This window comes from Corapipo altera, unplaced genomic scaffold, assembly GCF_003945725.1.
Source record: "Corapipo altera isolate COAL_440 unplaced genomic scaffold, ASM394572v1 64, whole genome shotgun sequence".
Classification (NCBI taxonomy): Eukaryota; Metazoa; Chordata; class Aves; order Passeriformes; family Pipridae; genus Corapipo; species Corapipo altera.
This window is the reverse complement of record NW_020884893.1, coordinates 2,553,606-2,580,702: the sequence shown is the minus strand read 5'-3', so window position 1 is coordinate 2,580,702 and position 27,097 is coordinate 2,553,606. Positions and strand designations below refer to the sequence as shown.

The following is a 27,097-nucleotide window of genomic DNA, read 5'->3' as shown; positions in this document are numbered from 1 at the left end:
GTTCCAAACTAGATCATTCTTTTTGTTTGTTCCTTGTGTTAAAGCATGTCAGGTGAATGCTGAAATGCCTGAAGTGCCTTTTCTACAAGTCCTTTACTCAAATCTGCTGAGATTACTGGAGGTACCAGAGAGGATTATAAAAATCAGGCTCAAGGTAACTAAAATATTTTTACAGGAAATCTTCCCTCACGCTGTGATGCTTCTCCTGCTGACGTGTTTCTGGTGCATATAAAACAAGCCTTGGTGCTGCCTTGCTGTCTGACTTTCTGATTACAGATCTATAAACTTGTTTTCTGCGTCTTTTGCTCTCAACAGAAGCTTAAAGGTTCCATTCACCGTTAAGTAGTTTAGGTTTGATGGTTTGAAGGACAGCTCCTTGAAGTTGTTTTTTTCTGGAAGATGACTGTGGATTACAAGTGTTTAGTACTAATTATGTGTTTAGTGTTAATTATGCTGTAGACCCTTTTTAGGGAAAAAGATTCACCTTTCCAGTATTTGTTGAAACAGGAGCTAATCTGAACATGGTGATAAATGCTGCCAGAAAACTGCAGACTGAGAGAAAAGCAGGAGGTGACTGCAAGTTAAGGTACATGTTGATGAACCTGGTTTGGCTCTCATTTAGTTGCTTCTCTTAATCAGTGAGAGTGAATTAGGCCTTTTAGCCTAATATCTAAGTGTCTAAGCAGCAACCGAGTTGGGCTGCAAATGTCTCTGTCTGTTGTTTGTGAGGGGTGTTCCATGATTCCTTCTGAAAATCATGGAATGTAGTTGTGTTTATCTAAGATCGTAAGTATGTAAATGTCTTAGAGCTCTTGTGTAACATTAAGTAAAATTGAACGTTGCAGTTACTTTTAAGTACTTTTCTACAGTTGATTGTATTCCCCTAGGGAAGGTTTTCTGTAACTTGTCTTGCCAGTCTGAAAATGTAGGGGCAGGGAATCAGTAACTAAATAGGTTTGTGGTTTTGTACTCCTACATCCGTGCTGTGAAAACCAGACTCTGAGGGCAGCCTTGTGCACTGAGCCACCACATGAAAATGAACAGAGTGCAGCACATCTTCCACAGTGCCTGGAGGAAGGCAAAGGGTTAAAGCATGTGATGTGGCAGCAACTCTTTTACCTCCCAAATCCTGCAGACATGCCACATAATTGAAGCTCTTCCATCTGAGGAGAGGTGTAGGAGAGCCAGGGAGCAGCTGCTCAGTTTGACAGGCTTTCTGTGCAGATTTCAATGTGCTCCTGTGTGTGAAGCTGGGCTGGTCCTCACGACACCAGAGCTCAGCACTGAGGAGATCCCAGCATGGTTTGTTCTGTGTGGATCAGTTTGTGGATCGTGTTTGTTCCTTGGATCAGATGGGAATGTAGATCCCTGGATAAGGCAGATGAGGTGCTGGTGGGCAGCTGTGGGCAGCCAGCCCTGTGCCAGAATCGGGAAAGGCAATTTGATCCTTGCAGAGCTGTGGGGATGACTGACCTGTAACCAGGGAATAATGGTACGTAACACTGCCCAAAGTGGAGCAATCCAGATCATTATTTACTTTCCCCCTCCTGCACTGCTTTTGCTGCTTTCGCAGTGTGGGACAGGCTATGGGAGCTCTGGCTTTGCGATGGGTCGTTGCCTTTTTGGAGCCAGCTGCTTCAGTGCTCTGACCTCTGCAAAAGGAAGAGTCTGCCCTCCTTAGGAGTCCCTGAAGGGACAGCCAGTTGGTTCCTGCCATTTGGTAAGGCAGAGTCACTCCAGGGTTTTTCAAAGGCAGGCAGGATGTTTCTCCCATCTGGGCTGTGCTGCCTCAGATGCCTCAGGAGAGCCGGAGTTGCTGTTGCCTTACCCTGAGGAACAGCAGGGTCAGAGGCTTCAGTTACTGCTGGGCCACGGCTGCAGCCAGCCACCCCTGCTCCCCATTCCCTTCCAGCTGGCAGCTGGAGAAAACTCTGGCTTTCTGCTGCTGTGGCAGAGCAAAGGGGCCATGAAAATCATCTTGACACTCAGCAGGTTCCTGTGTCACCTGTGCTTAAAGCCAGGCATGGACTTGCACTGAACTTTGAAAGGCTTTGAGCAGAAAAGAGGTGGGCAGGTGGAAATGTTCCAGATAAAAATGAAACAACCTGCTCTGATTATTTTTTTTTTTTCCTTAGCCTCAAGGAGAAATCTCTCTTTCAGCTTTCAGAGTCTGGGAGGCACTGAAGTCATATTGCAGGGAACTTCACATGAGGTTAGATTGTTTTAATTACTGATATTTCTTATTGGTAGGTTCTTTTCTGAGTGCTGCAGATTCTGAGTGTGAGTGGTGGTGGTAGTTCTGTTGCTTCTGCTCAGACTGGGCTCTGTCATAGGAGTTCCTACTTTGAGATAAGCATGTGAAATACTTTCTGACTTGGGTAATACCACTCATTTGTTTTTTTCTGTCTTATCTAGGCTTTGAGTTAATTCTGCATTGTGCAGTTTTCTGCATTGAAGAGAGTGTCAGAGCTCCAATAGCTTTAAGTAGTGCAGGACCAGACCTGCAGCGTGTGGCTGACAACTTGTGTGTGGCAGCTGCTTCTGCTGTTGTGGGTGTGGGACTGTCATGCTTCCTGCTTTAGAAATCATTCTCATGATAGTCATACTGTTCTGAGATTTTTCATCATCAACCTGCTTTAAAAAAAGAAAAAAAAAAAATCAACCCACAACTGCTCATCAACTCCTTAGTGAAAAATGTTGCTTTCTCCCAAAGTAAGTAAAATCTGCTCTGTAGCTTTGTGTGCAATGTGCTCCAATTTAACTGCCTTACCTGAAGTCTTCACAGACTACCTTTTAAAGCACGGCCAGTTCTGGTGAGCTGTCTCTGCCAAAGCTCACCATGCATGACTCTGCATCACTGCACACATGAAAACACTAAGAAATGAACTGTCAATGAAAATAGGTGCTGTCATCCAGCAAGTCTGAAAAGGAACAGCCTGTTTACATGTCTCATTGCACTTATGCTAACCAGTATGTTCAAGGTGAACCTTCCCACAGGGCAGTCTGTGGTGGGGAGGAGAGGCTTCCTCCTCTCCCGTGTCCCTCATGCCTCCGGGAGCTGTGGGGGTGTGTGTGGTCCCAGCGGGGCTGTGGCAGCTGGGAGGAGCTCACTGATGGAGAACAAGGGTCTGTGTGGTCCCTTGAAGGGTGCAGAAGAACCTGTTAGATACCCATGTTAGCACTGGGTCAGAGGATCTCCTGAAGAGCTGGGTCCTGGCAGAGAGACCCTCTGTGTTCCTGGGTGGAGCATGGCTGGGTGGGAATGCTGAATGCAGCTCCTACCAGTAGAAGCCAGCAGACACCTGACAGTGCTATGCTGGCTTGGTTTGGTGCGTGTAGGTGGGCTTGTCCTGCTCTGAAGTGATGGGGTCTGTTTGGCCAGGTGGTTTGGAGATGTTCTCCTGTACAGCCAAGCGTTGTAATTCCTGTAATTCCTCTCATGGAGAGGGTTGTGCTGTGACACCGAAGGGGTGGCTGAGGGGATCAGCTGAGTGCCACTGACAACTCTCTCTGTGCCTGGCAGCAGCAGTTCCCAGATGTGCCCACGGAGGAGGGGGCTGTATGGATTTACTGGCTGTACCAGTGCCCAGGTGATCTCATGGAGGCGGGGGCTGTATGGATTTACTGGCTGCAGCTTGCACAGGCTGACTCAGAGGCAGAAGCAGACAAGGATAGCACCTGCCACATCACCTGCTCCAAGCCTCTTTCCTCAGCTGCAGGGCCAGGGTTGGCCCCATAAGCCTTTCTGTCCAGAGGGGTCAGCTCAGCACCACTGTGAAACACCTCCCCAGGAACATGGTTTCCCTTGGGTGGCCAGTTTCCCTGGTGGAGGTGGCTCATTTATTGGTCCTGGGATGTGCATTGAGGGGAGAATGCCATTTCCATCTCTTTTTGCTTTATACTTGGTTTCTGACTCTAAAAATGCTAACATTCTCCAGCTTCATTTCACAGGTACCCAGCCTGGTTTATACGCTGGCTTTGGGCCACCTCAACAGAAATCAGTGGGCTGTGTGCATATGTTCTGCTTCTCCTTTTTTGGGGAGAGTGGGGGAGAGGGGCTTAATTCCCCACGCTCTGCCTCTCGCTCCAGGAGAAGTAAAAACCCTCTTAGGGCAGCTACTGTTGCATCTGCTGCTGTGACTAAATTCTCTTGTTCTTCAGACCTTAATGACAGAAGCTTTTCCGAGGGATATTCCCAATGCCAGGAGGGGAGATGAGCGTGCCTGTGTGTTTTCTGCTGTGCTGTGAAGTCCTGTGAAATAGCCATAGATGGCACTCTGGGGCTGGTCACTGCCTGGCTGGTTTGTGCTGGAGGACAGAGCACGGTGAGACTGTCCTGGGTGGGGGTAAGATGTGCTTGGCCAGCTTTTGAGAGGAGATTCATGTACAGCTGCTGCAGCAAACAGGGGGGGGGGGGGTGAACAAGGCCATAGGTAAAGGTAAGAAGGGTAGAAATTCGGTGTAAGGAATAAGGTGAAACCTAGTGGCAGAACAGCATCATGTTACAGGAATGCTGTTTCCTGCTAAGCAGATTTTTACAGTGAGTGCTTCCATGCAGATGATCTGGCAGTTTGGGTCTTCTGTTGATAAGGATCTAAGGGGACTTTATACTTCGTTTAAGGGCGTGTTTTGTTCAGTGTCTGCCCGGGTAGATACTGTGTCTGCAGGGGTTTGTGTTTTTGCAGATACTGTGGCTGCTCCAGGACAGAATTGGGGATGTGTTAGCTGAGCAGAGGATGCTGCTAGACTCTGTCTCCCACTCCTAGATCTCCAGTGGAGAATTTCACCTTGAGAACATAAAACCTCTTCATGTAAATCAGTAACAGAAAAAAGATTTAGAATGGGTGAGTACTTAAGGGTATAAGGGGGTGTTTGATCTGTGTGTGGCCCTCATACATCAGGGAGAACCTTGTATCTTCAGAGCTCAGACTTGAAAGGTCAGTCTCAGGGATCCTTTTCTTTCCCTTTCTTACTCCTGCATTTCAGTATTCAGGTGGAGAAGCACTGAGTCATTTGAAATGTGTTCTCCACTCCACACATCACTGCCAGGCTCTGGGAAGAGTTGCCATGTCTAGTCTTTCAAAAACACCCTTCGCTTGGACTCTTCTAGTGACTTCTGCCTCCTTCAGGAATCAAAGTCTGATTCAGTTTCCACTGTGACTTGTAAGGTCTTGGACTATTTAGAGGCATATCAAAAATTAAAACAATCTCTTCTGACAGCACCGAAGCCTGTGGTGCTTGAATCTTTGATATGAAGATTTCTCCTGCTTGGAGAATAGTTCATTTTTAATGCTGTGAAATAGAGCATGATAACTGTGCTGCTGTATATACTACAGTGAGCATTATGTGCTGCTTAATAAAATGATGCTTATGTCCAAGAGCCTCCTTTCACAACTGAGAAAGGTGCAGTATTCAGATGCTGGTAACTCACACTGAAAACTTTTGGCACAAATTTGTCTTCAGTGCAGATCTGCCTGCAGCTGGAGTTTAATTCTTTCTCCCTGGTTCAGTGCTCACAGCTTAAAATATGGCCTGTTAAATGTTGCAATGGTCTAGATACCTTTGGGACCTGGTGTCTGTCTGGTCTTGCTCTGCAGGGAGTTGAGACATGAAGATGTGGTGTGTAGCCATCATCCTACTTGGGCTTAGCTGCAGTGCAATGAAAAGCCGTGGAACAAAACAACCTGTTTTCTGTAAAATAATTTTTGGGATATGTTGAAGCACTGTGAGATCTATAAAAATGATTTGGGGGAAAGAAAGTTGAGAGACCCTAGAAAGCATCACATAGCTGCAGAAGTGCAAAACGTACAGTGCTTTGCCACCAAGAACTCTGCTTGCTAGGAACCATCAAACCCAAATGTTCCTGCTGTGGTACAAGGTATAATCACTGTATTTTTGCCTCTTGGCTGTTCCCGAGTCTGTATCTCAGGGCCTGTTGTGGGCATTTTCTGGTATGTTTCAGTGTTTGATTTAAAAATCCTCTTTTTCCTTTCATTGTACTTCCTGCTTTTCAACAGGCTCAGAGGCTGTTGGCAAAATGACTTTTACTGAGCACAAGTAGGATGCTCACATGTCTTTGGAGTGAATGTGGATTTGACACTGATTTGATTCTGCTTTTTCTGCCTGCAGCTTATCACTCAGGCTCTCCAGTGAAGGACACTGTTTCCTCAGTCAGATACTTTCCATATGACTAGATAATGACTATGGGCTGTGATTTTTGTGTCAGTGCTCGGCACTGTGGGTTTCTGTTCAGAAATTGTATGGCCATGTGAGAAGGAGCCCTAAAAACAAGCACTGCATTGTTCAGAGTGACAGGATAGAATGAAGTGATGGGGTATTTTTGTTTCCCTGGCACTTAGTATTTGTCTTTTCCCCAACAAAGCTTGAAGAAAGTTCATTCATTGTCAGCAGGCACCTTCCCTGTCAAACTGAAAGTCATGTCCCAGATTCTCCATTTGTACTCCCTGGAACGTGGTGCTTGTGAAAAGCACCAACTCATCTGCAGGGGTGTTCAGATCTCCCCCTTCTCCCCAGGGGCTGTGGCTGAACAGTTTTCCCCAAACACTGATATCAGGCCACCCAACAGCTTTGCCCCAGGAGCACCTTTGCGAAGGGGAGCCCCATTTCCACTTGTGTTTGGTCAAGAGCTCTCCTGTTGCCAGCAAAGGGGGTTGTAAGTGGGTTTCTGGTTAGGGAAAATGTTCAGCTAGAAATCTGATTGAGGCCCCGAGCTGGTTATGCACCAGTCCCAGGGCACAGTGTCTTTAGACCACGACTGACACAGTTTTATACCAAAACCAAAGGCTGGTACCATAATCTTTGTGCTGGTTTAGGCTGGGCAGGACCACTGATTGCAGTGTGTTTAAACCTGATCTGTGCAACAGGGAGAGGAACTGAGGGGATAGAATTAATGCTAGATAAAACCACAGGTGTGGAAGGCTCATTAAAAACTGTCAAGCCAGGAGTAAAGAAATGTGGAAAAGAAATTACACCCGTGCCAAGGAGTGGAATGAGTAGGAAGATAAGGGGAGAAAGTTATTGGCCTGACAGTCCTTCAGAGGGGAGGAGGGAAAATTGGCTTAAAAATTGAGTCTGATAATGAAGTGGTGTCTGATTACTACATATAAAAGTGACTTTTCTTTGAAATACTATTTTTATAGTCTAGTGCAGAAAAGGTGGCAGCAAAGAAAGTTGATAGATTTCAAAGGGAATATTAATTAGGAACAATTTGAAGGTCCAGCTAAAGATCTATTTAAATTGATGCATTTTAATGGAAATTAGTCTGTCATGTGTTTTCCTGAAATAAAATAACTTGATAATATACTGCCTGTTTTCAAAGTAGCCTTTGAACATTAGAAAAGAATAGACCAAAAATTAAAGGAATTCACTCCAGAGTGTGAGGCGTGTGTTGGTCTGCCAGTGCTGGGTGAAATGGTTCCACTTTGCAGTGCACATGTGAGCTGGGGTGGATGTTAATGGATCTGCTTGTTCACTTGCAGAGATTTTGCAGAAAATTATATTTATTGGTCTAATGTGTCCAGTGTATGATGGGAGCCTAATGGTGAGCCATTCTTTTTGGTTTTGTTGGGAAAATCAGGCATAAAGGAGACACCACAGTCAAAGGCTGTGCTAATTTCGGCTATGACTGGCTGAACTAAAGTGCTCTTTGATCTCAGCACATCTGTTCCCTCTGAGATAACTTCAGGAAGCACATGGACCCTTTGCAGTGTTCACACCACCCAGCCCTTATCATGGCTGTGGGAGAGCCATGAGCAGGAGGAGTTTTCCCTGTAGTGATGTTTAAAGGCAGGTATCCCACTGTGGCTGGGATAACTACAGTCTCTGTGGGTGGTTCTCAGCTGTTCTGTGTGCAACCTGCTTCTATTTGGGGTTTATGCCCTCTGCTTTCCAGGCTTTTAGCCAGGCTTCCACCACAAGGCCAACCCTTGACTCTCAGCATCAGAGCCTGCTTGAGGACCATCAGCTTATTATTCCACGTTTCCCTGCTTCCATCTGCTTCAATCTCTTCCCTGAACTTTGCTGTGAAACCATGGCAGGAGGTGAGATGCTCTTCATGGCAGGGGAGGGTGAAAAGGGAGCACCTTGGTTGCTGAGTGGCTGTTTCCTCCCAGTGTGCTGACCCTGGGTGGGATCCAGCCCCCACAGTGCTCCCAAGGATACTTTGCAGTGTCCTGTCAGGCTGTGGAGCTGAGCAGGGCTGACTTGGAGAGGATCCTGAAAGTTAAGGGTTAAACTCTGGCCAGCTGGACTTTAAGTAAACAGGCAGCATTCAAAGCACAGTGGACAAGTGGGATGTGGGAAGCCAGATTATGCAGGCAATGGGAATTGTGGGTGGCACTGAAAAGCCAAATACAAGAACAGGAACATACATTTTAATATATATTTCCATTACAGTCACAGGCACAAATTGTGAGGGGGGGAAATGCATCTCAAGAGCAACATATGTGTTACCTCATGCCTCCACCGAAGTAGACAAGCATGGGATTAATGTCTATTGAACATAAAGCTGAAAGTTTGGTGTACAGATGGTAGGAAGTTGGGCAACAGCATGTGTAGCTTGTAGCTTAGATCTGCCTTACATGAATGCCATCACCTAGCGTTGTTTCTCACTAAATATTACCCTTCAGATCCATCCCTGACCCATTTGCAAAGATGCTGAGCCGCCTCTTCAGCACAGGAGTGTTCAGGAAATTATGCGCCAGTGCGTGTGACCTCAGCTGGGCTAGGTGAGAATCTGGTGGTGATAAAATCAGTAGAGAACATAAAGCAGTGGGAGAAATGTGAGTTGATAAAAATCAGCTAGTGGGGCTAAATCTTGTCAGACAAACGTGGTGGGGTTTCTCCCCTCCCTTTAAGGTCAGATGCAGGAAGCGATGGGCACAGACATCTGTGAGTCACTTGACAGCACAACAGACTGATGGGTAGGATTAGTGGGTACAAAATGTGCCTGGGAGATATACCAAAGGAGAAAATGTGACTGGCATGCTGAAGAACTTGTTGTATGCAGATTTCAGAGCCGGGCACAGACAGGTAATGAGCAGAACCTCATACCACGCTGTGTGCAAGACAAATACACTAATGCTGTTTGCAGGTGAGAGACAGGGGCCCAGTGAGATGACATGATTTGTGAAAACGAGCACAACAGAACTGGAAGTGATGCTTTCCAGATTAATTTCATTAGTGTGATATACTGTGACTGCTTTGGTACATCCCTGCTCCAGAGGGTAGTGAGAGAGGGGGGATGAGGCTTTACAGAGAACCTCACTCTACATTCAGGCAATTTTGTTTCAGAATTTTCTTCTGTGCCTATTTATGGTGATTTTTTTCTTTGTATGCGTGTGTGTTTATAAATCTGACCAAGCACATCTTTCAATCTGCTGTTACTGAGGCCAGAAATATTAGGAGCATGCTTTTAGGGAAACATTTGTGACCTCACTGATTGTGTTGAGCTCTGTTTGTTCTAAAGCTTAGGATGCTGTCTGCTTTATGAATGCAATTGAAATCAGTGCTTTTAGTCTATGCTGTCTGTTTGCTCTCTAAAATTAAATGCTCTTGTGGCCTGAGTGGAAGCCAAGAGTGGTACTATGCAATGCTTTAGCTGCAGCTGGGCTGACTTGGAGACCTCTCAAACTGGTCTTCACAAGTTTTCTGCCAAGTGGGGACAATAAGGCTTCACTAAGACACCCTGCTCATGCACGGCAGTGGAGCTGGGCTGTGACTTACAAAGTATCTGCTTTGTTTAGTCCGTCTGGACCTCTCTGTAAGGGGCATAAACCAGCCACTTGAGCAGCATCCAAAGCCCTCTCTTCAGTTCCACACTTTTGTGTTTGGTCAGTACAGAAATTCACTTCAGTTGCACCACAGGAACAGTCTGTGAGTAGGTGAATGATTGTTTAGGATGGTTTATTTGGTCTCACGTGGCCTTCTCTGCACATACAAAGTGCTGACAAAGGAATGAGTCCTAAGGATCCCACCCAGAGCCTCTGTATTAGTTCCAGCAGGTTTGGGCTGTAGTTGTGCTGGTGGCCATGCAGGGAGAACATCAAACGAGCAGAAGTGCATCCCTAGCAAGGATGTGGTGCAAGATCCACCCTTTGGTTTGACTCTGGGCAGTGCTGTGCTGTGTTTGTGACTGGCCAGCTGGGTGAGCACTCCCACCTGCACATCAGGCCTTTCTACCCCACATGTGGCAATTTCGTTGCTGCCCATCATGTTTAAAATAGAGCTGTTTCTTAGGGATGTCCCCTCCCTCTGGCCACTAACACTGGCCTGCAGGGTGGAGATAGTGTTTGCATCTGGCACTGAGCCTTTTGCTCCTGCAGATATCCTCAGTGCCAGACACAGCTGTGTGGACTGGTCTCTGAGTCATTAACCCGGGCGAGTATTGAGATTGTTTCCTCCCAGTTGTCTCTGTGCTCAGTGTGAATACATCCATGGGCTAATGTCTCATTTGGCTGAAGGCTGAGGTTCCTTTCAGCTCCTGGACAATGCTGGGCACAGCAGCCTTGGCTCAGGCAGCAGAGTTGGCTCATGTTCCTGTGACCACCCAGCGCTGATGATGGGATGCTTTCATGGGGCTGGGCTATTTGTAGTCACACTCAGACTCATGACTGTCCCCTTTTGCACAGGAGCTTGAATTTCCATCTCTTGCTGACATGGCCTGCCAGGGCACTTCCTCTGGCTCCTCATGCTGCTCCCCGAGCCTCCTGCTTCCCAGGTGAGTGACTGTGGGGCATAACAGCTCTAATTCCTCCTCTCCATCCCATCACCCTGCTGCTCACCTGCCTGGGAGATGATGGTAAGGACACAGCTCTGAAGTACCATGAAGGACAAGGCTGTCCCCAGTCCTCCCTGACCAGCACAAAGTGGTTATTAAAGTCTTTCTCTTTCATGAATAGTTTTGATAGCATGTCTTTTGAGCACAATATCCTCAGAGCTGTTTTGCCACTTGAGCCCTGGCACCTTGCTCGCTGTCACTTTATTTTTGCCTCTCCTGGCTTGATTATTGATGAGAGCAATTTGCAGTCTGTGTTGCTTTATGCATCAGGAACAAACCAGGGGTGCAAGAGAGAAAAGTATTCCCATCCTCTCTGTAGGAGATTGAGCAATGTGCTTCCAAATCTCTGCACACCTGTGCTGTCACAGATCCATGTTTCAGCTCTTTCATTTGCATACAAACGACTGTGGTCCTTCAGGCTGCAGCTGGGCTCCATGTTCGTGCCGTGGAACACGTTCCCAATCTGTGTCTGTCACTGCTCCTTAATGAAAAAGCTGAACATCTCTTCTCTTGAAAGCTCCTCTAATGGTTCAGTTTGCACTTGCGTGTTGCTGACTGATTTTCTGTTTAGACTATGATAAATAAAAATGAAGCATTCAGAACAGATCTCTACCTAGTGATGTCAACGCATTTTGGAAATTTAAGTTGTGCCTCATAACATCCCTGCGATCTGCTTTCTCCTATGAGGGAAACTGAGGCAAGCAGAGGCAACCAAGGAAACTGAGAGTCCTAATGCTGAAAGCTTTAGGACTCGTAGGCTAGACTTTTGTATTATTGAGGAAATTAATGGCTAATTAAAGATTTTTTTGTTTTTAGTTAGGTTAGTAGCAGACATTTCACAAGCACTGCTATAAACATCTGTCCAGCTGCCTTAGTGAATCCAGCTGGATAATGCAGACTCATACCTGTCTTCAGTTTGAGAAAATATGCTTGGAAAAGTTTTAATTTTTGGATGAAGTTTATGTAAATATTAAAATACTTATCAGATTAATAAGACTTCACAATAAGTCCAGAACTATTCTACTTTATGGATACAAGTACTATCTTTGTATCTGCAGCAGCAGCCCCTGAAAACAGATGACAGCTCTCAGTGTGATTGTCAATTACATGTTTATGCTCTGTTTGACAGATAATTTTTTCATGGTGATTTACTCTTCCTCATAATTAGATGTAGCAATTAGAATATCTTATATATTATGCTTGAATTTTCTTCTAATGCTGCTGTAGCTTGATGGTCTCTCAGACACCTGTTCCACAGCACAGTGAGCATGGGAATTAACTCTCCACCACGCCAATCTGCTTATTTCTTGTTTCTTCCTTTTATTTTTCCCCCTTTTGAATAATTCCAATCTCCTGGTATTGGGGAACTCCCAGTGTTTTCCCAGGATACTCCCTATCCCCAGTTGATATTTGATTGTCTTATGAGTATCTAAGTTAAGTTCTTACAGATCTGATGAGCTGGTCTGCTATCCCAGCATTGCCTCTCCTTTGTCTCAGAAAACAGGTGCTCTGCTGTGTCCCTTTGGTACCCCAGGAGTGCTTTTCATTTCACCAGCAGTGCAGAAAAGTGGCCAGAGATTGTCCTACCACCAGCTTTCCCTGCTCACTTTCCCTGAGCACATGCTGCAGTGGGGGGAGAGTTCTCAGCAGACATCACTGCTGTTGGGGCTGGGGTGGGATACACAGGACAGAGGCATCACTGTGTGTCTGCTTTCCATTGCAGTTACTACACACATAAATGAACTGCAAACACACGTCTCCACATGCAGCGCTTTTGTGTCAGTGCCCCTTTTGTGTGGAAAAGGTGGTGGTATTTGCACATATGAGTTGGGTGCACAGTTGTTCGAGTTACTTACTGACTGCACTGGGGCACTTACAAATTCTTGCAGCCAGTGCCTTCCAGCACAGGGGCAGAACCACAGGGCAGGAGATCTAAACTCAGCCAGACTAGTGGTTCTCAAAGTCTCATCTCCTCCTTATCTCTGACACTGCCAGAGCTGTGCTGCCAGCATTTTAGTGGCATGGTCCCAGGAAAGGGTCCTGGGTCTGGTGCTGAGCTGGTGGTTTCTCAAAGGCAGTGGGATATGAGTTTCAGGTTACTTCCCACCATCTGGAGTTCAGAAATGCTAAGCTGAGGGTGGGCAAGGACACTCTAAAGCACCTCTGACAGGGAGCAGCTGGGCTGCACTGTCCCTTCTTCACCTGGTGCTATAGTGATACCCACATCCTCACGGAGCAGCTGGGGAACAGGAGAGCCAGCAGCATGTGGAGGAAACAGCCACTGCCCTCGAGGGAAAGCCTGAGCATCCAGCACTGAATATAAGGCTCCATTGGTGCAGCTGCACAGCCAGGCAGCTCTCTGGGGCTTTGTCACTGTGTGCAGAGCTGGCTGAAGGCTTTAGGAGGTGAGCTGGGTTGCCTTTTGGCTATAACATGACTTGCCAGGTTCCTCGGAACGGGTTTGGTTTTCTGTCCCATCACCTCCATAGCCTCTGGCTCCTCCATCTCTTCTGAGAAATCTCTTGCAGACAAGGGAGGCAGCAAACCCAGGTCAGTGCCTTCTCTGTGGCATCTCCACTGGGCTTTCTTACCTTCTCAGCCGGCTCCTTTGAGTCTTGCCTCACTGCACAAACCAAGTAGGAACCAAATTTTCTCAAAGAATTCAGTCCCTCTTCCAAACCTGGATGAGATTGGCTGACAAATGAAATGTTGGGGAGGAGCAGCGTTGCTGAGGAAAGACAGACTGACAGGAAGGTCAGTTTCCAGAGGAAACTATGCTAAAGAAATAATGCAATTGTGCAAACATGCCCACAAAGTTTAGTAATTGTTGGCAGCACAGTGTGGAGGGGAAAGTGCTGCTGCTGCTCTTTGAGCTTGTGATGCTACTGAGGACTCTGTTCCTTGGGGTGTCATGAACGTCATCCCTCAGGTCCATTCCAGGTGAAAGAAGGAAAAGGGGCACGTTCCCTGATGGATGTTGGGCTTTTTGGGTTAACCCTGGCCGTGTGGGGGGGCTGTACAACAGGGCCTCAGACTTGGCTGGGGCCTTTTGTATTTCTGGAACACAAACAACAACTAACTTTCAGTTTATAATAATCTCAGTATGTATCTATTTACATAGCTGGTGAGTCCATAAATGATTCTCATGGAGCCTCTTTCCAAAGCGCACAGAGGACATAAGGCTATTGCTGTGCATTTCTCCAGGTTTGGGGGTCCTTTCTGAAGTAAATTTAAGCACCTGAATCCAAGCTGACCAGCAGTCCTGACAGTTATTGGAGCTCTAAAAATGAATATTAGGATTTTGATGCTATTCCCATTTCTAACTGGCAACCAGAGGAAAGCTCCTGGTGTGGAGGGAATTAAGAAAATGCTCGTTTAAGTGATGGTCGTGGCTTGTGCTTTGCCAAGCAGAGACAGGTAAAATGCTTTGGGTGGAAAGCAATACCCAGCTCCAATGGCAACAGGCTCAGTGCAGTGATCCCCCTCTCCTTGTGCCCCCTGTCACTCCAAGCATGTCCTTGGAGCACCACACAGGGCACCGTGGGGTCCTGTCTGCTGTCCAGGCGGATCTGCAAGGACAGGTGAGTGAGTTACCGGCCTGCCTCCCTCGGGGGGAGGAGAGGGGGCGGCCGCGGGGAGGGAAAAGCGAGCCTGGAGGTGGTGGATCCGTGGAGTGCTGCTTTGAAGTACGCTCCTTGTGCCTCAGTTTCTCTTGCTGTGAAAGTCGCGGCTCCGAGGCCGGTGAGTGCGGGGGGAGCGGGCTGGGCTGGGCTGGGCTTGGCTGGGCGCGGGTGCGGGAGAAGGGGGTGCTCGGGCTGAGCTGCAGCGCGGGGGCTGTCCTGGATGCGGGGACGGTGTCCCTCAGCCTCCCCAGCGCTGCGGGCAGGGCGGGAGGGACAAAGCGCGGTGCGGGAGGGACAGAGCGAGTTGCGGGCGGAGCGCGGTGCGGGACAGAGAGAGGTGCGGGAGGGACAGAGCGCGGAGCTGTCCGTCCCGACGGTGCTGAGCGCTGTGGCGGATCCCGCCCCGTCCCGGTAAGTTCCCGCCGGCGGGGAGCGGAGCGGGCGGCGCCGGAGGCTCCTCCAGGAGAGGTGAGGGGGGCCCGGCCGCGGGGAAGCCCCTGCCCCGAGGGGACACAGTGCCCCGAGCATCCCTGGACGTGGGGGGAGCTCGTTCCCGCGGGTGCCCCGGGTGTCCCCGGCTGCAGCAGGGCGGGGAGCCCGGCCCCGCGGGCCGTGGATGAGCCGGGGCTGCGGGGACGCTCCCGGGGGTGCTGGAGCACAGCGTGGGCAGGGGATGTCCCGGGGACACGGGACCGGCAGTGGCAGCCCGGGGTGTGAGCGCTGCTCCCCGCCGGGGCCACCACGGGCACGGTGCGTGAGTGAGAGACACGCTTGGGGTGTGAGTGGGGTTGCATCCCCGCAAAGGAGCTTGCAAGAGTCCCGGGTGGGGAACTGAGGCAGAAAGCAGATTTTACTGTCTGTAGTCGGTAGGGATGGGCAGCCCTGGCAGAGGAGAACTCTGTGATTTTGGGAAGGGGTCCAAGGGCTGCCTGTCCTTCAGATCCTGAGCAGTTCTCGTTTCTGCTCTTTTGCTCTTCTGTGACTTTTTAAGCCCTGCACTGTTTGCTAGGCTGGCAGCAATGTCTGAGCTTCCCCTGTGCTGGGAACTGCAGAAATCGATTCCTGCTCTTTACTATTGAAGGAGTCTGGAGGTCAGTGGAGTTTCCAGGCTTATCAGATTTCCTCCTCCTCTCCAAGGCAGACATGGCTTTGTGGCATGCTGGCTGAAGAAAAGCAACTGTCCCCAACTGAAGGGGAAATGAGCAAACCCGACAATCACATGAAATAAAATATATGATCTTTCACGTAGACAGAGTGACCAGGACAGTCCAGCCATGCCAGTGCCCTCCCAGGTGCCAGACATGGACATGGGATGTAAGTCAAGGTTTAGGTTTGATTCTTCCTGTGAACACAAGAATAAGGGCTGGGATGCAGAATACAAGGGTTTCCTGGTAATGTACCTGTGGCAGCAGCTACTTGGAAAACTTCATCTCATTTTGAAGTCTGATTAAATTGAGGGGAAAGCAGCTTTCACAGTCTGTCTCTTCTCAGAACAGAATCTGAGCAATGGAGCTTAAATCAAATTCAGCAGTAGCTCTGTATGTCCAGAGACTACGTGGCTGAGCAGTTTGATGTTGAAGGGCTGTGCTGTGCTGGCTGGCTACCCTGAGGAGACAGTCTCGGCTGAATCCCTCCCTGAGGAGCCACAGATCCAGTCTTCATTGAGCACAGTCACGCGTTTGAAATGTTCCTGAGTTGGAAGAAAACTCCTGTAGCTGTTTCTGTCAGAAATTATTGTGAATGTGTTTAATACCTGCACTGATATTTCTGCAGCTTGTCGCTCTCCATCCACTAAAGCTGACAGCAGAGAGGGAGGCCTGTGCAAGCTTCCCTCATCACATGCTCACCTGAGGGAGAACCTCGGTGGGAGGGGGACCTTTGGGCAGGTTTTCAGCGGACAAGAAGAATCAGAACAGGTTTGTGAATTGCCAGGGAAGCAGACTACTCACTGTCTTGCTTCCACAAGGAAGAAGACCATGTAAGCACCTCCTGAGGCCAGGTGAGAAGAGGTCCTAGCACTCCCCCCCCAAAGTTGCTCAGACAAGAGCACCACCTCCTAATTTGTTGTGGGGGTGGGGAGATGGGGGAAGGCTTTACAAGCCCCCAGTGAAAGCAGCAGGGGAAAGTCTGAGATTTTTCACTAGTTTCTGTGCTGATCTCAACTTCACTTGCCTGTCTGCTGCACAGGCGAGGTTACAGGACCCAGTTTATGATTTACTTTCGGGCACAAAAGTGATAGCTCTCCATGTTTCTATAAAACTGATTTATTGTCTGTGTGTCAATGACATCAGCGCATTGATCAGTGCAAGAGGTGCATTTTTATCAGTTCTGTCTTACAGGGAGTGATGTGTGCTTTACAAGTAGCTCAAGCACAATCATAAAAATAAGGCCTATCTCAAGTAATGTCAGAAATAGAAGTTCCTGTCCTGCAGATTATTGTCCCTTTTTGCCAGCTTGATCTCACAGGACACTTGCAGGTCCCCTGACGTATTGCAGGATGGAGACCTGCCAGGGATCTGAAGGAAATAAAGACCTACAAGCTTGGCCAGTTCTCTTCCTTTTTGCGTGTGTGCCTGCACGCTGAGGAGCAGGAACAATTCCTTCCAGACTGTTCATGGTGGGCCTTGCCCTGTCTTGTCCCCGGTGCAGCTGTGTGACCACAGTCCCTTCTTTCCCCTTGGTTCCGTGTTTATAATGGATGCTTTGCTAAAGCCTCTCAGAGAGACCGTGTGCATGTGCTGTGTTCAGCTCAGCTGCTTCTAAGGACTCTTGAGGAAGATGAAATATGGCCTGGGGGAGAACTGTGCATTATGAGAATTTCAGGAGTGATTTGCCCAGCCCTAAATGAAGGTTGTTTCCGATTAGGTTAATGAAGGATGTTGTCCTCATGGCCAGAGTCACTTGGTCTGTACAGGGAGGTATAAATCACTTGTCCCTGCATGTGGAAAATCTCTGCCCTCTGAACAGCACAGGAGAGGAAAGGAGGTTATTTCTGCTGGACTGTGAAGCATTGAGCATCCAGGGTGCTCTGTGGAGGAGATGAACCCAGGAGCCCCCTTTCACCACTGGGACTATGTCCTCCTGCCCCCATCATACATGGGGGTGCAGCCTCCAGCCCCTCCACCTCCTCCTCTCCTGCTGGACTCACTCTCCTCTGCACCACCCTTGCTCCCAGGGTGAGTGGCTCCCTGGGGGCCTCCCCAGAGTCTGGGCCATCTCTGTAACCCTCTGACCCCTCAGCTGGGTCTCACCCAACTTGCACCATTGCAGAGCTCTCATCACCAGGACCTGCAGGTCCCTTCCTTGCAGCCTTGCAACAGGGATGGGCAGAGCAACAAGTGGCTCAGTCCCCCAGACAGAGCTGTAACTACCCAAATGTGTGTGTATTTATCCCAAAGGCACGGGCTGGTATCTCAGTGCACACATCCAAAATGTGCCTGTGGGAGCTCTGCACCATTTTTATCTGTTTGTTGTTGAGGGGAAAGAAAGAGTCACTTTCTCAAAGAATTTTGAAGAGAAACTTAGAAGCTGATGAGCAAGTAGTAAAACCTCCTCCCTCCTTCCCTTTCCACATGGTTGGTGCCACAGGCAGGCTTAGCTGGGGCTGGGGTTCCACACAGCTGACCAAGAGCTGTCCTCCCAGAAACCAAGGGAGCTGGGCACACCTTCATTTGCCAAAATTCACTCTCATCTGTATGTGTATCTTGCTTTGCAGATGGGAAATGTGTCCAACATCTCGGTGTTCACCTCCACCTTATCGGAGAGAGAAGACCTGATTTTTGGCACACTCTATTTAGTCTTTGGTAAGGAAAGCCCTGTTATCCCTGTGTCCCTGCTGCAGGCAGCCCAGGTGCTGCCTGCCTGCCTTCCAGAGATGTCCAGGCCTTTTCAGCCACTAATGCTTCCAGAAGTGTCCAGTCATTAGCAGAATAATTAAGCTGACCCTTCCCACATTACTCAAAACGATGATCTGGCCAAAGCTTGGTGACTGCATTCCCCTCTCAGGGGAACTGCAAGTGCCTGCTATGGTTTCAAATATTTGGAAAGTTGAAGAATAACGTTTGAGGAACGTGCTGTAACTCCTATCACAATCACCCAGTCTGAGATGGGCAGGGACTCTGTTAGCATCACCAGCTTCATGTTTGTTGAAGGGGATTTGGACCTCAAGCTGGCCCTTGCTCTCAGCAGAAGCTGCTGGTGAAGGTTCTGTAATTTGGAGCTAGTGGCACTGAAAAGCCAGCAGGCAAAACTGAGGGGCTGGGCCTCACTCTGAGGTGGCCCAGACCTGGTTGGTGTGGGCCAGAAGTGAATGATGGGCAAAGAAAAGCCTCCCGAGTCTTCTGAGCCCTGAGCGAGTTGTCTCCCAAATGCTAGAAGAGGTTTTTACATCTGTGAGGATGAGGAACCCAAAGGGTTCACACCACTGGACTGACAGCAGTCCTGTAGGCACCTACAGCTGATAAAATGTGCTTACCACAGATGTGAGACTCACTCTGTGGGAAAAATGCCTTGTGAGGCTGGGAAGAAGGACAAACATCTCAGCATTCTGCCCTCCAGCAACTCCAAAGCCTCCAAAGCTCTGTATTTGGCCAGGTCCCATGTGAGAATCCTGTTCCTGAGGGGAACTTTATTGCTGGCCATTCAGCAGCTTTGGAAGCTGGTTCTTACCATGGGATTTAATTTACAGCCTAATCCATTAGGGAGAAACTCTTATCCTGCCCAACCTGCCTAAAAAGCAGCAAAGATTCCCCTTCTGAGAACACTGAAACCTCTTTTCCATGAAAGCACAATTACATAATAAAAAAGAGAAAGCCCTTGTTATAAAACTTTAATCACCACTGTTGGTTTAAATACACTAATAGCAAACAGAGAGCCTTCTTTTGTTTAGTCTGGATTTTCCTTGATCTTCATAGTTCCTTTCTTCTTGTTTGTTTTGTTACCATGATATTGGACAGCACAGAGTCACAGGAGTGACATTGCCAGGAAGAAATTACAAAGGGGAAGGGGCCCAGCTCCTTGGCCTCACATCAGAGGACAATTGCACAAAGCCCCTGTTATTTGTCTAGCTGGAAGGAAGTGTCCCCCTTGCTCCTTCCAGCTGGAAGAAGTGACTTTGGCCAGATCCTGCACCCAGAACCCATTGCAGTCTCATCCCATCACTGCCCTCCTACCAAATGCCTCTGTAGGATCTCAGGAAGGGGAAGGGATCAGGTCCAATGTAAAGCAACTCCAGATGTGCTCACAGAGCTCTGCGGGTCCCATGGCCTCCCCTGTTCAGCCCAGAGTCCAGAGAGGGAAGCCTGGAGCCCTTTCCAGGCTCCATAAAACTTCTCTGGTATTTGCTTCCAAACATCTCAAGATGCTCCTTGTTCCCTTCCTGGCTCTGTTACACACAGCACTGTTCCCCTGCCTTCTCCACAGGCATCATGTCCTTCTCTGGGAACTCACTGCTGCTGCTGGTGGCCTATCAGAAGAGGTCCTTGCTGAAACCTGCCGAGTTCTTCATTGTCAACCTGGCCATCAGTGACCTGAGCATGACGGTGACGCTCTTCCCCTTGGCCACCTCCTCCTTCTTTGCACACAGGTACCTCATGGAAGCGGCAGGGGGCAGTTTGCAAACCCTGTCTGGAAATGGGGAGATCCCTTATAGGGGGTGCAGGGGGATCCAGGCCTCAGCCTGGTGGCACTGGGGCACTGTGTAAGCTCCCAGACATCCACCCCACCGCGGGTGCTTTGCTGCTCCCTGGTCCCTCTGGTTCCTCTGGTTCCTCACACAGACCTGCTGTAAAAGGGGGGTGGTGGATCTCCAAGCCAGCACCACGTGGCACAAGCACTGCAGTGGTGTGTGCCAGCGTGGAGCAGGGCAGCTCCTGCACCTGTGGCTCCATCCGTGCTTGTCACTGGGGTGCTCACAGAACAAATTAGCAGCGAGATCACACCCATGTTTTCTCAGTCAGGTGCTGGTACCTGTGCAGCCCATTGGGGCCACCCCACATGTGCCCAGCTTTGCTGCTGGTGTGGGACCAGCAGCTGGGAAATTCCCAGCCTCCCTGCGGAGCAGGGACCATGGAGATGACTCCTGTGGCAGGGCTGATATCCAGCTGCCCTGGGCAGGGGGAGGGGTGGGTTCACTTGCAGCTCTCCTCGCAGGTGGCTGTTTGACCGGGCGGTTTGCACCCTCTATGCCTTCTGCGGGGTCCTGTTCGGGCTGTGCAGCCTCGCCAGCCTGACGGTGCTCAGCACGGTTTGCTGCCTCAAGGTCTGTTACCCAGCATATGGTAAGTGCTGGGATGCGTTACCTGATCCATACCTACAGCCCTCTCTGCCAACAGAACCCCCTTTTTTTTTTTTTTTTGTAGTGAGTCAGATCCACATCTTCTGGAAAAGTTTTGCCCAGAGGCAACCTATTCCCAGTCAATGCACTGAGTCTTAGAATCACAGAAATAAGTTTAGGTTGGAAAAAGTCTTTAAGACTACAGAGTCCAGCTGTTACTCCAGCACTGCCAAGTCCACCACTAAACCATGCCCCCAGGTGCCACATCCACACAGCTGTACTAGGGCAGGTTGCAGATTTTTGAACAATCGTTCACAGACTTGAGCTTAGACCAGAGCAGACTCTGCGTCTGGGAAACCACAAACTCTGACAGAGCAACAAGAGCTGCTTTCCCTGGTCCCTGGTGAGAGAGCCATAAGCCAAATGTATATAATTCAGTGAAATAATTAATACAGGAGGGCTGGGTTTGCAGTGTTGTAGCTCCTCTCTGTAGCCCTGTTTCTACCTGGATGTCCTCCACAGAGCTAAGGTGAATGTTTGCACTGCAGAGAGCACCTGAGGAAGCAAGGGGGCCCAGGAGTGTTCCCTACTCATTCCCTACACAGCTCCTCCTCCAATTTGGAGTTCTTAATTTCCTCAGCTCAGCTGCTAATCCTCCTTCTAGCATGCATCTTCAGAATATACTTTGCATTAAAGACCAAAAATAGAAATAAAATGGGAAATCAGAGGTAGTAGTTTGATTTGCAGCCCAGCACCCAGGGTCCATCCTCTCCCCTCTCTCCCAATTCACTGCCAGTCTGCCCTGAGCCGGTGGCCACTGCCAGCCACCAGCATGCTTTGTCCCCAGCAGCTTTCAGTGCCTCGAGGACGATGCTGGAGCAGAGTCACCTTGGTTGTGTACCAGCACAGCAGCTCAGGAGGTGACTAAAAAGGTAGGAGGAAGGATAAAGATGAAAGCTGGTTATTGAAAGGTAGCCCAGGTGCTGGTGGCTTTTCCCTGAGCATATTCTGCTCTCCATTGGCCTGTGCTGGGCAGTCTAACACAGGGGGCTTATCTACAGCCCAGCCCACCTTCTGTGAGGAAATGCATAATCAAAATGTGCTTTTAGTTGCTTAGTTTCAAAGAAAAAATGTTACTTCTATGTATGGCTGAAGATTTAGCACTTTATAGTGAGTTTTAGAAGATCAGGGAGTTTGAGATTTGATGGGGGAGATGGAGTTTCAGTCTGCAGGGAGGGAAAGGTCCTTCCAGTGGCAGGGTCTGGGGTGGTCCTGAGCAGCCCCTGCCCCATGTCCCAGGCAGGGGCAGCTGCCCAGCCACCCTGCTGGCTGCCCATGGGCTGTGGGTGCAGTGTGTCCCCAGGTGTCACACACAGCCCCTTCCCAGCAATTCCCCGGAGGCCGAAGGGGCTGTGGCCGATCCTGCCACTCTCTGCCGGGCTGGGGCCAACCCCGATATTTGTCTTGGCTCCTTGTGCCAGGGCCTGCAGGTGTGGGTGGCTCAGGGTTGCAGTCCCCTCTCTTCACCATGAGAAGCCACCCTCACCCCAGTCCCTCTGCCTCAGGGAACAGGTTCTCCCCGAGCCACGCAGCGGTGCTGCTGCTGTGTGTGTGGGCCTACGCCCTGACCTTCGCCACGGCCCCCTTGGCCGAGTGGGGCAGCTACGGCCCCGAGCCCTACGGGACAGCCTGCTGCATCACCTGGGAAACCTCGAGCAGGGAGGCCACGCTCTACATCCTCGCCCTCTTCATCTTCTGCTACCTCCTCCCCTGCCTCCTCATCCTCGCCTCCTACTCGCTGATCCTGTGGACGGTGTGGGTGTCCCGGAGAGCCGTCCAGCAGCACACATCCCCCCAGCGCAGAGCCCGCAGCCTGCAGAGCCTGCTCCTCAAGGTAGAGGGGATTGGGGGGCTGCAGGGCCTCGGGGTGCCCCAGCCCCCCACCCTGTGGGCAGGTGAATGCAGCAGGGCCCCTCCTGTCGGGTGTCTGCTGTTCCTGATGAATTCTCCAGGTGCTTGTGTCAGTGTGGGTAATAACATATTTCTCATTTAAAGCCATCAGGTGGAGGAGTTTTCATTTTAAATTACATTGGAAAAGATCAGAAAGGAGCTTGCATGAGTCATTGTTCCCCAGACTACAAGCTAATACTATAATTTACCAAGGATATGTCAAAAAAAAAAGTGAATACCCTTTAAAAAAAAAAACACAGCATGAAAGAAAACAGCTTGCAAGCCTGGCAAGACTGGCAAGCCGTGTCCGATCAGGGGAGGGGGGCTGAGCACAGCCCACTTCCAGGCATCCCAGTCAACCTACATGCCAGCACCACAGATTGCTGGAGGGATTTTCAGTGCTTCCAAAGGCTCTTGGGGTCCAACACTGACCTGATCCCAGCAAGGTGTCTGAGTCCTTTGTAGCCATCTTGCTGTGGAGCACTGAGGCAATTCCCAAGTTTCCCAGGTGGGACAGGGTGTGAGTTGCCTGAAGTGAGAGCAGGTTTATGCATGGGATGTGCTGAGTTGCTGCCCTGATGTCTGACATCACAGTGCTCCAGGGTGACAGGCGCAGAGGTCCTTTCCCTGGGGATGTGAGCACTGTTTGGGGTCCAGCTGCACATGGTTGAGTTTTGGAAGGGGTGTCAGTGTCCCTTGTGTGCCACAGGAGGCTCCTGACACCACCATCTCCATCTCCTTCTCTTCCAGCTGAGTGTTGCCGTGTGCCTGGGGTTTCTGGCTGCCTGGACCCCCTATGCTGTGGTTGCCCTGTGGGCACTGCTCGGGGACACCAGCCAGGTGCCAGCGCTGGCCTTCGTGCTGTCGGCCGTCTTTGCCAAGTCCTCAACACTCTACAACCCACTGGTGTACCTGCTCTTCAAGCCCAACTTCCACAAGTTCCTCTCCAAGGACAGGGTGCTCCTCCGGGCCCTCCGCACCCTGCTCTGCTGCAGCTGCCCGAGCACAGCACTCCAGCCCTTCCCGTCCCCAGGCGTCAGTGGCCACGCCGGGGCTTGCAGAAACTGCAACGACGCTTTTGAGTGTTTCAGCAACTACCCCAAGTGCTACAACCCCCCCCAGGCGCCCAGCAGCTCCCCCCTGCACGGTCCCCTGGCCATCCTGGCCGATGGAGCTGCTTGCCAGCCAGGGCTGAAGAGGACAGTGCAGGTGATGGTGCTGGTCACACGGAAGAGGTCGGGCCTGGGTGCTGTGAATGTGGCAGGGGAAGCCCTGCCATCAGCCCTGGTGAAAGACCTGCTTTGAGCCTGGCTGTGCCCAGCTCTGTCCTGCCAGCACACCGCAGGACAAACCCAAACACAACATTCCTCTCACCCACATACCCAGCGGGTCCCCAGATGTTCTGTAGATGAAGTGATGTGAAAATATAAGACCAGCCTTGCCTCCCGCTCTGGTTTGGCTCTTGTAACTCTAAGCCTGGTCTTTGCACTTGCAAAAACAAGAACAAAACCAGACCCTGAGTGCCTGAGATCTGCCTAGAGTACAGCCCAGGGTAGTCTCTCCTGTTGTTTGCTCTCTGGGCCCTTGGCCTTTAGTTTTCATCCTGGTGCTCTGATGACCAAGTAGGAACTTGGTTGTCTTAAAAACTGTCCTTGGCAGGGCAGGCTAGGGGCCAGGAGGCCCTGAGGGGCATCTACCTTCAGTGCTGGCTCCTGCAGCCCCCACAGCCATGTCCTCTCCTGCTGGGGAGCAGGACCATGTCACACAGCTACCTCACTTGGGATTATGAAGCACCTCACTATAGCTCTCAGGGACTGCTCTCTGTGCCAGCTGTGCTACCCCACTCCCTCCGTTTGAATGAAATCCACCACTGTCGTGTGTTTAGAGCAAGGATTTGGGGTTACAATAATACTACAGTGACTAATGGCAGTCCCAGGTTGTGGTCTCCAGGCAGGGATTGACAAATCTGTGGCTGAGCAACATCCTGGAGATGGGGTTGTGGCCACAGGGTGTCCCTGGCACAGGAACAACAGGGCAGCAGCTGCCAGGGCAACAGCATCCTGCAGGATTGAGTTGGCCCTTGGAGGTCAGTGTGGGCAGTACACCCACAGGGAGGGGTTGGGAAAAAAGGGACCAAGAAGCTGTGCCAAGGTCCTGATGCAAAGCCACCCCCCACAAGAGGCCCCCCAGCAGCTCCCCTGCCCCGTCCCAGGCACTGTCACACGAGGGGATCCCGTGGTGTCCGTGCTGACCAGTCACCGTGTCCCAGAAGTTGTCCATTTCTAAAGTAAATTCACTCATGCAAAACTGGCATTTGGCTCTGTTCAGCTCTGTGTTGGCAGCCACGCCCTGGGATGGATGGGAACAGGGATGGAACAGGGATGAGGACATTGCTGCCGTGGCAGCCGCAGAGAGTGGCCGGGACTGGACCGTGGGAGGGCTTGTGGCAGCATGTGAGAGATCACAAAGACAGGACACGGGGACACGGGGCAAAGAAACCTCCTCCGCCCGTCAGCCGAGCCTTCCTCCTGCCGAGGGACACAGCGACGGCGTGTCCGGCAGCAGCAGGACCTGCTGCACCCCCGTGTGCCCGGACACCCGGGCTGGCTGTGCCCTCGGGCTGCCCGTCGGCCATCCCCGGCTGTGCCTGCTGCTGCCCACAGAGAGGAGCCTCCAGAAAGGGACCGAGGGCTGATTTCCCAGCGCAGGAAACGAGCACGAGGGTCTGCTGCCACCTCCTGGGGGCTGTCGGGCCATGGCCACCCGGGATAGACAGGGACCTAGGACTGACCCAGCCAGGCCGGGGACTCTGCTGGGCTCAGGGACACGGCGGGTCCAGCTACCTCTACTGGTTAAAAACACCGAGGTTCAGAGATCACCTAAAGGAGACAGGGAAAAAAAAATATCCTCAAATCCCCTCAGGTCCTTTATTACTCCCGGAAACCCCCAGATCAGTTTCTCCATGTTCAGCTCGCTGTGAGAACAATGCCCAACACTGAGAGCACTAATGATGGGAGTGCTTTAATCTCCATTCCCGGAAAGGGCAGAGGCGCTGCAGCCCTCCAGTAAACCCCAACCAGTTTAATGAACTCTCAGCGTTGTGGCCAGGACGAACAGCAGGTCCGGGTACTCCTCCCTGCCAGGCTGGACCCAACCCCCGGGGCACGGCACGGCTGTGGGTGTTTAACCAGCTGGGAATGGGGCCGACAGCTGCCACCAGCTACTTACCTGAGGACTAGAGACAAGCCCCTCCCTGCCAGGGCAGCCCCTGTGGTGGCTGGTGGGGGGTGAGCCTGCGAGGAGGATGGAGGTTTCACCCTCGAGGCTGAGGTAGGATCTGCACCAGCTGCTGGGTTGGGCAGGGTTTGGGAGGGGGTTCCTGGTTGTGAGAACCAATTTCTTTGGATTTGGTGCTGCTGAAGTGGTTGGGGGTTGCAGTGCTGTGTTGCTGCTTGGTGAGAGCCTGGTCCTGGTGCAGAGGGGGTTTGGTGTGTGAGGGCTGCGCTACAGGCACTGTGTTTCCCACTCACTTGGGGGTCAGGGCACAGCAACACACTCCAAGGTGGCAGGGAAACAGTGTGCCCTAGAAAGGAAAAATGGCGAATAAGGTGACTGTCAAGGAAAGCCAGCAAAACTATAAAATGAACGTGAAAATCAGTGGTTGACATAGCAGCTGAAATGTCTTCCAATGGTTCTAAAGCATGGACATTAATGTGTAGTTTGAGGAAAACTGAAGTCTTAACTTTAATTGTGTAAATGTAGTGACGTTTTAGTGCAGTTGCTTTTTAAATAACTTCTCCCACCCCCTATTCCTCCAGCTTCTTTGCCTCAGATGATTTAATTCCTTCCGGCTGTGGTGGTTAATTGAATGTATAAACCCCTCCACCTGGGGCTCTGTTATCTTGTCTGTTATCTTGGTGTTATCCAGGGGCAGGGCTGGGAGGAGGACCAGCCACTCCAGCAGCACCCACAAAGCTCATTCATCTCCTGTTCAAATCTGAAGTGGGAGCCCCTGATGAAGGTCCTATCAGTACAAACCAGAGCTGCCCTCAATAATGCCCAGTGACCCCTTGCATCCAGACCCTTCTGTACCCCCAAAACTGGCTGTTGCACAAAGGCAATGGTGCACCTGCCCCTGTGCTGTCACCCACTCTTCCCAAAGGCTGGGCAGCCTCAGCCTGTGCCACTGATCTTTACATGCAGCCCCACAGGTAAAAACCTCCTCTCAGGTGGGTGACCTCACCTGTGGGGCTGCACAGCCATGGAGGAAAAGGTGAAGGGTGTTTAACCAGCACAGCCTGGAGCCCTGCTCTGGCTTCCCAAAGGCTGAGCTTCTAAAGAGCAGGTAAGGACTGTTGTTCATGGCAGCTTTAGGACTGGGCTCTAGAAACAGCCCACAGATGCTTTAGTGTTTAAAATAAATGAGCATCTCTTGGTGTGGTTGAGATAAAA

The 27,097-nt window shown here is 50.5% G+C and overlaps 1 protein-coding gene across 5 annotated transcripts; it reads left to right on the top strand.

Moving 5' to 3' along the window:
• The first annotated feature begins 118 nt into the window (after positions 1–118).
• Positions 119–24,937, top strand: LOC113948423 (opsin-5-like). Of its 5 annotated transcripts, XM_027646046.1 has the most exons (9): positions 119–154; positions 7,913–8,060; positions 8,649–8,747; positions 10,650–10,738; positions 18,137–18,224; positions 19,843–20,005; positions 20,572–20,699; positions 22,261–22,589; positions 23,396–24,937. In XM_027646046.1, exons 4-9 carry the CDS (start codon positions 10,709–10,711, stop codon positions 23,948–23,950), a joined length of 1,293 nt encoding a protein of 430 aa, XP_027501847.1. In that variant the 5' UTR covers positions 119–154; positions 7,913–8,060; positions 8,649–8,747; positions 10,650–10,708; the 3' UTR covers positions 23,951–24,937. The 5 variants fall into 5 exon arrangements, with proteins under 5 accessions (XP_027501847.1, XP_027501846.1, XP_027501848.1 ...); XM_027646045.1 differs by lacking the exon at positions 8,649–8,747; XM_027646044.1 differs by lacking the exons at positions 119–154; positions 8,649–8,747 and adding an exon at positions 13,920–14,379 and having other exon boundaries at positions 8,051–8,060.
• Positions 24,938–27,097: the final 2,160 nt, after the last annotated feature.